The sequence below is a fragment of the Geospiza fortis genome, unplaced genomic scaffold (assembly GCF_000277835.1).
Source record: "Geospiza fortis unplaced genomic scaffold, GeoFor_1.0 scaffold274, whole genome shotgun sequence".
In the NCBI taxonomy this organism is placed as follows: Eukaryota; Metazoa; Chordata; class Aves; order Passeriformes; family Thraupidae; genus Geospiza; species Geospiza fortis.
Genome location: NW_005054485.1, coordinates 1 through 11083, shown reverse-complemented (window position 1 = coordinate 11083; position 11083 = coordinate 1). Strand labels below are relative to the sequence as shown.

The 11083-nt window shown below is 40.8% G+C and overlaps 1 protein-coding gene across 1 annotated transcript; it reads left to right on the top strand.

The window, feature by feature from the left end:
• Positions 1 to 1801: 1801 nt before the first annotated feature.
• Positions 1802 to 6747, top strand: LOC102034077 (bifunctional UDP-N-acetylglucosamine 2-epimerase/N-acetylmannosamine kinase). Its single transcript, XM_031063196.1, has 5 exons — positions 1802 to 2029; positions 4104 to 4555; positions 5556 to 5708; positions 6158 to 6370; positions 6604 to 6747. The coding sequence occupies exons 1-5, from the start codon at positions 1866 to 1868 to the stop codon at positions 6693 to 6695; spliced, it is 1074 nt and encodes a 357-aa protein (XP_030919056.1). The 5' UTR covers positions 1802 to 1865; the 3' UTR covers positions 6696 to 6747.
• The last annotated feature ends 4336 nt before the right edge of the window (positions 6748 to 11083 follow it).

Here is an 11083-nt window from a genome sequence, read left to right as displayed (position 1 = left end):
CTAACTGTAATTAAATGAGATCTTCATGGCTGGAAAGATATGTGGGCTAGTGATTCAGTTCTGTTGGATCTGTGAAAAAATGGTGGGAAAAGAGATTTTATTTTTTCTCACCTTACAGACCTTCTGTTTTAGGAGATGGTATGTTCTGTGTCTGGATGGAAAGTTTTTAGAATTTTTGACAATGCTTGAAGAAAAAAGAAAGACAGAAAACTATTCTGCTTCTTAAAAGACTGTTTTGCATAAATGAAGAGAAACTGCTTTGTCAGAGGGGTCATGGTGGTCCTAGCTCAGACAGGTAACTTGGAGTTAGCAGACTTCAGTTTAGTTTGCTTTGTCACGTCCTTATTTTGCAGTTTTTTACTTTGGCTTCTTGTTTTATATAGTATACAATATGTATGCAGCAGTGGCCAACTTGAAGAGTTTTGTGAGGTTTCGCTCTAGTTATACTAATATTGTTCATGCAGCTTCAAAGAACAAGCTTATAGGTGTGTCAAAAGTGGCATTCACATCTTGATCACCATTTTATTTGAATTAGTGGCTAGTTTTACATAAATAGTGACAGGATGTTGTGCTCAGAACCCCTTCTGAAGAGAGGCTGTTTTAGAAATGAGGAAGAACAGTGGGGTCTGTTAGATCTGAGTCTGGCTGGTGTCACTGCCAGTGATAGTCACTGATAGTTTTCTCTGATAGTTTTCACTGATAGTTTTGCAGAGCTGTAATGGATTGCAAGTGGATTAGAGATACCACATTACCTTTGACAACTTCGCACAGATTCCTGATCACCCTGATGTTGCTATTACACCAAAGCATTGTATAGTCATGTGTGATGAAACCTAAACTAATGTCTTAAAAATAGGGAAATCTTGACATTTTGTAAGTTGAATCTTGATTTTGTAAGTTTCATGAGAGTGTGATATCACAGTAGCCTTTCTTTTAGAACTTTACTGAAAAAATCTGAATGCAGTCTAAAAGGAGCATGGAATTGCTCCTGTTAATATTATCATGTACTGTCACACTTTTCTAGCTGGCAAAATCAGTAGAAAGATTGAGACTGTTTTGAGTCAAGGATAAGCAAGACTTGTCCATTAATCCAGAAGAAGTTGCATCTGCAGAGTGGAGCAAAAATCTGACATAACATCAGATTTATACCAAAAGGATGGTGCTTACTTAAACTCTTGCCAGCACCTTAGTAATTTCTGCTTGGGAGGAGAGGAAATTTGGGTTATTTTGATGTTTTGTATTATTGATTTTCCTAATGTACTTTGGCCTACAAAAGGGTATGTAGGGCCTTGGAAATAAATGTTTAACTTGCTTTACCTCACCAAAATGTGTTTAATGGAGATACATAAGCTGTCTTAGTAAAAACTTTTTATTTTTATTTACAGAGTCTGTCAGTGGATGTACCTGAGCAATTTACTCCATTCCTTTATTTGGAATGTGAGATTTTCTTTCTTTCATTTACTAGGGCAGAATAGTTTTTCTACTTATGCAGAGGTTTCCATCAGAATAGGGAGAAGTAATTTTACTGTTTGATTACAGTTGAACTTCATAACACTTAAATATTGTTTATACAGAATTTTTATATACTTTTTGTAGAAATAGAAGCATTAAAATTGAGTTTTAACTGGAAAAAAAATTCTATTCTAAATTTTGGAAAGAGAGCCCCATTTGTTCTGTTAGGCACTAGATGTCAATCATAAGTGCAGTAGTATCCATAGTTGGGGCTGAACTTGTGTGTATTGTTCATGAAGTGATTACTATTTGATGTAAGTAAATTACTGTTATTAATGACACACTTCTTGTTTTCTCTATTATGTTAGGAGGTGTACTTCAAGAATCTTTCAAAACAGAAGCAAAAGGAAGTAATGGAGAAGAATGGAAACAACCACAAACTTCGTGTTTGTGTTGCTACTTGCAACCGTGCTGATTATTCAAAATTAGCTCCCATTATGTTTGGTATTAAGGCAGAACCACAGTTTTTTGAGCTTGATGTCGTAGTGCTTGGTTCCCACCTGATTGATGATTATGGGTAAGGTGAATTTTTATCTACCAGTATGTTTCTGAGGTGTTAGCAATGCATTAGGTAAAACAAACTCTTGGCATCATGAGTGCAGACAACAAAGTTTTACTTTTTTTCCCCACAATTTTATTTTGCAGCTCCTTATGAGATTGCATATTTTATGCAATCATTTTTTTCAGCCAGTCTTTGAATTCTAGAAAGTTTTGTGCAAGTGCTGTAATTGAGACCCCAAAAAGAATCGCAGTCTGTATGAAGTGAGAAAGTGATATCCTGCATTTTTCCCTGAAACCTGGTGATTGTCAAATGGAAATGTGCTACAGGTTTTTAATTTTCATAGAGAAAAGAGCCTCCTCAGTCATGTTAAATTGCAGCTCTTCTGCTTTACAGAGTTTGGAGAAAGAACATATTGCATATGCCAGGAGAACACTGTCAGTTCTTACTTCCAGTCTTGTGGAGGCAGGAAACTGTCGTCATATGTTTCTGACAAAATGAATGACAAAATTTAATAACAAAATGATAGCTATATGGTTATCTGGTCGTGTATGGGTAGGTGGGAGAGAATGGAGTCCCTGTCCATAGCTTTCCTAAGTAAGCAGTCAAATCACCCACTCAGGAGGATGAGATGTCCTGGTCCAAATCCCTTGGAAGGACTTCCCACATGCCAGGTGGATATTCTCCTAGTTGCTGGGGGAAAAGGTAGAAGAAACAGCATGGATGGCCTTTCTGGAATTGTGGTTGATTTTCCTCAGGCAGCATTTACCAGTTTGAACCCAGTAAGTGGAATAGATATGAAACTGCATATTCTGGAAAACAAAATCAGACTTTGGCTAAGGTCTGCAATATATATCGGCATTGTCGAACTTTCAGAAATGTATAAGTGTGTCTTCAAGTAGAGATACTTTTTGGACTTTCCAATGAGAAATTTTGGCATTTTATGAGCCAAGACAGGAGGAAGTTATATTATCTCAAACTAGTAAGACAGGATGTTCCACTGGTGACTGTTCTCTTTCTGCACATTACAGCGCTCTGTTCCTTGCTTTGTACTGGACATTGTTTCCATCCAGTAACTTGGCAAGGTGAATTCAACATCACAAAAGTAACCTGATTCAAAAAAAAAAAAAAAAAAAAAAACAAAACGTTTAACTTCTTGACAGATTAGTATGTTCAATTGCACCCTCTCTGATTGGAGAAATAAAGTAGTCCTGTTTCATTTGCCATAAAGGACAAACATGGCCCTGATTTCTGCATATCGCATAGCCCTTGGCTGTCCGCAAGACTTGTGCAAAGTAATACAAAATACTACTTTTCCAGTTCCAAGGTGTTTAACATTTGTTTCTGTATTGTGAATGATTTATGATACACAAAGCAAACAGTAGAGATTTTGATCTGGCAAGCATCAATGCACAGTCTCAATTGTCTCCTAGGTTTTCACCTTTCGAAAGGCAAAGAATACAGAAACAAAGAGAAAAAAGTTTTCTGAGATAAATGTACATAATCAGGAACATGGTAGGTCTATGAAGGATATTTGCAAATGGAGTTGGAATTTAATGAAATTTATGCTGTATAAATGCGAGCCCCTTTACTCAGTAAAGTAAAAAGGATATGCCTTTAAAAAATACAGAATCTGAAATAATATATGCTACCTGCAGGATGTTTTCTTTAAACATAAAGGCCTCAGCTTTGCATCACATTGGTTGTTGTATTTATAGTTGTCCACAGAAAAGTCAATAAACATACCCTTTCTGACAGGAAGTCATGCCATATCTATTCTCTGCAAGTCTCAGTGGACATATGAACAAAGAGTTTGATTTCTGAAGATTTCCACAATATGTTCAGCACAGTTAGTTCTTCCTTAAAGGTGTCTAGAAAAACTGGATGTTTGGAATATTCGGGAGGATCTTCACATGGATGAGAATATTCTGTTAAAGTCTTAAAAGCTTCTTTCCTCAGTGAAGAAGTTGTGGAAAGCAGGTCTTTTTTCAACCCCAGTACAGCTGTTGTAATTCATGTTTATTTTGTGAAGCAATATTGCTGTAAAATCAAGTTGTATTTGCTCTAATAACACTTTTTCTCTGACCTTCAGTAATACCTATCGTATGATTGAACAAGATGACTTTGATATTCATACAAGACTGCACACCATCGTGAGAGGGGAGGATGAGGCAGCTATGGTGGAGTCTGTGGGCCTTGCATTAGTCAAGTTACCTGATGTCCTCAACCGCCTGAAACCTGACATAATGATAGTTCATGGGGACAGATTCGATGCTTTGGCCCTGGCCACGTCCGCAGCCCTGATGAACATTCGCATTCTTCACATTGAAGGTGGGGAAGTCAGCGGGACCATCGATGACTCCATCAGACATGCCATAACCAAACTGGCCCATTACCACGTGTGCTGCACAAGGAGTGCAGAGCAGCACCTGATAGCCATGTGTGAAGACCACGACCGCATCCTTTTAGCAGGCTGTCCCTCATATGACAAGCTTCTCTCTGCCAAAAACAAGGACTACATGAGCATTATTAGCATGTGGCTAGGTAAGCAGGCCACTTCTTATGTTTTTCTCACATGCCTTTCAACACTAGACGAACTCAGTAAGTAGGCTATCAGTCAAAACATAATATATATTTTTAATAGTACTTGGTATTTCTTTCTACATTTGCTTTCATTCTGCCACATACAACTGAAAAGCTACAAATCTATTTAACTGACTACTTCCAGACCTTCTGCCAAGTCAAAAGATAACTCCTTAAATGGGTAATTTCTCTGAGCTGAACACTTTAAAAGCAGAACAGTCTTACATGAGCAGTTACTTTGGTGTAGTAGAGTTTTAGTTAAATAGAATCAAAGCTGTTCAGGCCTAATATAAAAAAAATCACACAGAATTTGTATTATGAACCTTTTTTTGAGGAATGCACTGCCACAGGACAACATGCATCAAAGGCTTTTGGTGTTTAATACTCACTGACTTAGAAATAATTCGTGTAAACAGTGGGGTTTTATGTTTGCTTTTTATCTTTGACAAAGCCGTGTCCTATATGTCTACCAAGTGTAGAAGCAGGAATCTTTTTCAATCAGTATGTTTTGCAGATAAATGTTTATCAAATGTACTAAGACCAGTGTGACTGACTGTTTTAAAACCATGGAAATTAGGTCTTTGCTTGAGAATGGACAACTGACAGAAAATCAGAGCAGCTTCAGGCGTTACTCCAGATTTATAGTGGTGTGAGAATAGTGTCTTGATCTCCTGGTATAGTCTTGGAAAGCTTCAGAAGTAGGCTTGCAAGTTAACAGTTTGTAGACATTTAGGCAGTGATCTCTAAAATTATGAGACGTGCTTAGAGACACCCGTAACAAGCTAGGCTACCCTGTAAGTCCCTTGATTTTTATTCCAGCGTTTTCCCTATGTGTTAGATATATCCCATTCAGTGCCTCAACTTTTCAGGGTTTCACATCTGTAGTTCCAAAAGTATGTCCTTCCTTCCTCTTGCTATTCTACACCAATAAGAAAACTTCTCTTGCCCTCCATTTGGACAGGTGAAGATGTCAAAACCAGAGATTATATAGTTGCTCTACAGCATCCTGTAACCACAGATATTAAACATTCCATAAAGATGTTTGAGCTGACACTAGATGCACTCATCTCCTTCAACAAGAGAACACTTGTTCTATTCCCTAATGTGGATGCAGGTGAGTAGAATACCTTCATGACAGAGTGACACATAAGAGATTGTCTTCAAAAGAGTGCTTTTATCCCAGGTCCTCCAGCCAGATGGAAATAGCTGGATTGTGGCAGCCTCGTGGATGCTTCTGCTGCAGCTCTGTGTTCACATTGCTAGAGGATATTTCAGTTTTTCAGTGTGGGAAGGAAAACGAGGAGAAACCAGGTGACGTGTAGGAGCAATGTTAGTGCCTCTTAAATTAGCTTAAAACTACAAAGACACTTTTGCAGTGAATTCTTGTATCAAACTTTGGCATATGTGCTGAGCTAAACGATTTACAGTGTAAGGATAAAAAGAGCAAAAACCTGTTCAGAGCTGGCAACTCAGTGAATGGCTGGGTACTATATTCTTTGTGTGCCTGGACTTTGATTTTAAAAGTGGAACTTAAATCATTTATTCCACTTTGCTTTTCTGTAGGAAGCAAAGAGATGGTTCGTGTGATGAGGAAGAAGGGCATTGAACACCATCCCAATTTTCGGGCAGTGAAGCATGTGCCATTTGACCAGTTCATTCAGCTAGTCGCTCACGCTGGTTGTATGATTGGTAACAGCAGTTGTGGTGTCAGAGAGGTGGGAGCGTTTGGCACACCTGTCATCAACCTGGGGACACGGCAGACGGGAAGAGAAACAGGTACATGTTTGCTTAACTGTGTTTTGTAGTGCAGGACTGTGTCTCAGAGGTGTCACCATTGCTTTAGTGGGAGCAAGGGGAGGCACAGAAGTGATGAAGAGTGATGTCAATCTGATGGGCATCTTGCCCTCACAGAGGAAGTAAAACCAATTTTTTTTTCATTTCTAAAGCAGCTCATACTCTAATGCAATTAGAGCATCTGATCTGTCCTATTTTAATTTTTTGTTGTCTAGGTGAAAATGTTCTTCATGTTCGTGATGCTGATACACAGGATAAGATTCTTCATGCTCTACAGCTGCAGTTTGGGAAGCAATATCCATGGTGAGTACACTCAATTCATTGAAGGGGATGTTAAAGCAGTAGAGTAAAAGGCATTTAGTCCTAAGATGTTTCATCATATTTAATTGGAGTTCTTTTGATGAACTGATCTGAGGTTACAAATGATTTTTCATTTCAGAACTGTAATGTGATGTCTCACGTGCAGTAGTAATGTTACTAGTAATGTTTCAATACAAGTTCATTTAACATATTCATGTTTCAATACGTGTTCATTTAACATCCAACAGAAAGTCAAGAAGACAAAATTCATATTAACCTAGACCAGTGTGATTAAGAGAGCTTGTTCTTTAGGAGCAGCATGGGGGAGAACATCCTGTCTGCCTACTTTGACTTGTGCCTTAAGGACACTTTGTGTGGGTACAAATGATACTGAGAGCTAGAAAATGGCCAGGATCAGGGAAGACTATAAAGCCCTGGGGAGGCACATGAAAAACATCTCTGTCCAAGTCATCTCCTCATGTATCCTACCAGTCAGAGAAATCAGGACAGTCAGAGGCAGACACATTGTGCAGATCAGTGTCTGGGTTTGTGGCTGGTGGTATCAAGAATGTTTTGGCTTTTATAACAGTGGGTTGTGTTTTTATTATTTTTAGCCTGTTACAGGGGAATTGGATCCCCCGGCTAAAAAGGGCATAAAAAGGGCAGTGTGTCTTTGGCAGCAGGCTGGCCGGTCTAGTGAGATGGACTTTAAACTGAAGGACTGGGAATCAGCGTGCAAATGGCAACAATTGTGCCATTGCTTCCTCCTGGGGAGCAGGTCGTAGCAACCACTGCAGTCACATGTTCCTTGGCTGCAGCTCAGATTGAAGATCATCTCATTTTGAGGCAATTTAAAGAGATGGGCACTCTGAAACGAGTAACATCCCCCTTGATTCCAGCCAATCCCTTTCCACCAATAAGGAACAACGCACCAGTAGATGCTAGTGAAAAAATAAGTTTATTAACAAACAGGATGGCAGCAGGTGAGGGGAAAGTTAATAACTGTTAGATACCAACTGCTAAATCTCACAACCCCACAGGAACAGAGAGAGACCTGAAATGCTGGAAATAACTGTTCCTGAAGTGGTGCCTGACAGAGGCAGCTGCATGGCTGAAGGACAAAGGGAAAGGGGCATCACACCCTTCCCTTCCAGGGTGGTGCCTCCCAGTTGACCACACATTTTCAGGAACAAAGAGGCAAGATGGTGAGAACCCCCACGGAAAGCAGGAGTCTGCAGAGCAGTTCTGGAGGCAGATGGAAACTTGCTGGTTCAAGTGGCTGCTGCCACTTCCTCCTGCTGTCCATGGGCTCGGCCACTGCTGCTGCCGTGCTCTGCACCATGGTTCTGGCATGGGCTGGTGGGGAAGGAGCAGTCCATCCGCACTGGCGCAGGATGCCTGACCCCCGGAACTCGCTGGCTTATTTGCTGCCAGCAGACCTTGCAAAGTTCACTTTGAAACACTTTCTGACTGCAAAATGCAGTTTTTAGAATGGCAAACCCAAGGCTGCCACAGAAGGGAGAAGCTCTACTCCCATAGTCTTCTCTCCTGGAGCAGCTCGGACTGAGGCGGGGCCAGCCCCTCCCTGCAGCAGCAGGAGGGCACGTACGGACTTTGCCCCAGGACAGCCCAGAAACACCAACTGGAGTCTGTCTGGGGCAAGGTGGGGGGAGGGGGAAATGAAAAGAGAACCCAAAAAGGGAAAGGAAAAACTCTGCCAAAACAAAGATGAAACAGCCCTCAAAGCAAACACTAGGCAGCAAAAGGCAGGAAACTGCCTGGGCAAGGTGATTTTAAAAGTGCCCTCCCTCCTGCCACACACACACAAGGTCCCCAGCCGTAGGGTCTTGAAGAGACAGTGTGGTATTTGCCGGGTCCCCAGGACAGAGGAAGAATTGAGAATCTGACTCCATGTTCTTAGAAGGCTAATTTATTGTTTTATGATATGATATGATATGATATGATATGATATGAATATTATATTATATTAAAGAATGCTATACTAAAACTATACTAAAGAATAGAGGAAGGATCCTTACAGAAGGCTTAACAAGATACTAATTTAAAACTCATGACTTCTTCCAGAGTCCCGACATAGCCAGATGGTGATTGGTCATTAAGGAAAAACAATTCACATGAAACCAATCAAATAACCACCTGTTGGATAAACAATCTCCAACCACATTCCAAAGCAGCAAAACACAGGAGAAGCAATCAGATAATTATTGTTTTCATTCTTCTCTGAGACTTCTCAGCTTCCCAGGTGAAGAAATCCTGGCAAAGGGATTTTTCAGAAAATATGACAGTGACAAGACAGTAATGATTTTTTGGCACATATAGTTGTGGAATACAATAGCATTATAGATCACTCCAGGACAAGATCATAGGGCAAAACACATCAAGGGTTTTTATGACTGTGGTGTTCATGACTCTTACACCCCTTCAAGCAGCCTGATTGTTTGATCTTCCGTGAAGTGCCTGTATACCAATGCACTCAGCAAGTGGTATAAACAAGGTAATCTAATAAACTGCAAATGTATGTGAGGTTGCAGAGCCATGATCTCATTGGAATTATGGCAACATACCCAGAATGTTGTCATGGATGGCTGTGTATAGAGATAAATGTTGTCATGGATGGCTATATCTAGAGAGGACAAGTCAGAGAAGCAAGGTGGTGGAGTTGCTCTTTGTGTGAGAGAGCAATTGGACTGTATCAGGCTCTACTCAGGGACAGATGAACAAGTTGAGAGTTTATGGATGAGAATTAAGCGACAGGCTAATATGGGTGACACTGTTGTGGTATTTACCAGAGGCCACCTGATGAAGAGAGGAAGTTGATGAGGCTTTGTGTGGGCAACTGAAATAGCGTCACAGGCCTTGGTTCTCCCGGGAGGTTTGTACCTGATATTTGTTAAGAGTGATGACACAGCTTGGCACACAGTTCAGGAAGTTTCTGCAGATCAGTGAAGATAATTTTGATGCAATGGTGGAGGAGCCAGTGAGGAAAGGTGTGTTCTAGACATTTTACTAACAAACCAGCAGGCACTGGTTGAAGATATGAAGGCTGGGGACAGCATTGGCTGCAGTGATCATTAGAAACTCAGAATCTTCCACTGGGGAAGCAAAACAGCAAGCAAGATTAGAACCCTAAACTTGCAAAGAGCTAACTTTACCCTCTTCAAGGGCCTATTTGGAGGAATCTGATGGGTTAGGACTCCAGATGAGAAGGGTGTCCAAAGAGCTGGTCAGTATTCAAGCATCGCTTCCTCTGACCTAAAGACCCGTGCATCCCTATGATCCAGAAATCAGGCAAAGCGGACTGGAGCCTTACATAGATGAGATTCTAGTAAAACTCAAACAGAAGAAAGAAATTTACGGGATGTGAAAAAAGGGACAGGCCACATGGGAGGACTATAGGAACATTGTCAGAATATGCAGGGATGTGAGAAGGAAGGCCAAAGGCCACTTGGAATTCAGTCTGGCCGGGGATATAAAGGACAGCAAGAAGGACTTCTACAATTTCATCAGCAGCAACAGGAAGAACAGGGGAGATGTGTGGCTGCTGCTGGATCATATGGGTGTCTGGTGTTGGAAGACACTGAGAAGGGCAAATTATTGAATGCCTTCTTTGCTTCAGTGTTTACTGCTGAGAACAGCCTTCAGGAATCCCAGATGTCAGAGGTAAGAAGAAAAGGCTGGAGAATGGAAGACTTGCTTGTAGAGGGTTGGGTTAGAGATCAGCTAGGCAGATTAAACACCCATAAATCTACAGACCTCATGGGATGCACCCATGTGTCCTGTGGGAGCTGGCAGATGTTGCTAAGCCAGTCTCCATTATCTTTGAAAAATCATGGAGTGGGAAAGATGCCTAATAACTGGAGGAAAGCCAATGATCTTCGAAAAGGGCAACAGAGAAGGGCTGGTGGGAGATATGGTTGTTGGGGGCCGTTTGGGATACAGTGATCATGAAATAATAGAATTCTCAATAATTGGTGAAACAAGGAGGGGCACCAAGAAAACTTCCACGCTGGACTTCCAGAGGGCAGACTTTGGCCTATTCAAGAAGCCTGATTCAGAAAGATCCTTCGGAAGCAGCCCTTGAAAACAAGGGGGTACAGGAAGAAAGTAATCTTGAAAGCACAGGAGCAGGCTGTCCCTGTGTGCCAAAAGATGAGCTGTTGGAGAAGATGACTGACCTGGATGAAAAAAGAACTTCCGAAGGAACTAAGGGAGAAAAAGATGATGACCTTTGGAAAAAGGGGCAGGTGATTCAGGAAATATTTAAGGATGTGGCTAGGTCTAGTCGGAAAAAAAAATCTAGGGAGGTAAAAGCCCAATTAAAACTTAATCTGGTCACTTCTGTGAAGAATAATAAAAATATTTTTATAAATACAT

Excerpts from the sequence above, each read along its gene's own strand:
- LOC102034077 (XM_031063196.1), top strand. The coding sequence starts at position 1,866 with ATGGAGAAGAATGGAAACAACCACAAACTTCGTGTTTGTGTTGCTACT. Across the intron at positions 4,556-5,555 it reads CATTATTAGCATGTGGCTAG|GTGAAGATGTCAAAACCAGA; the intron begins GTAAGCAGGCCA and ends CCATTTGGACAG. Across the intron at positions 6,371-6,603 it reads GCAGACGGGAAGAGAAACAG|GTGAAAATGTTCTTCATGTT; the intron begins GTACATGTTTGC and ends TTTGTTGTCTAG.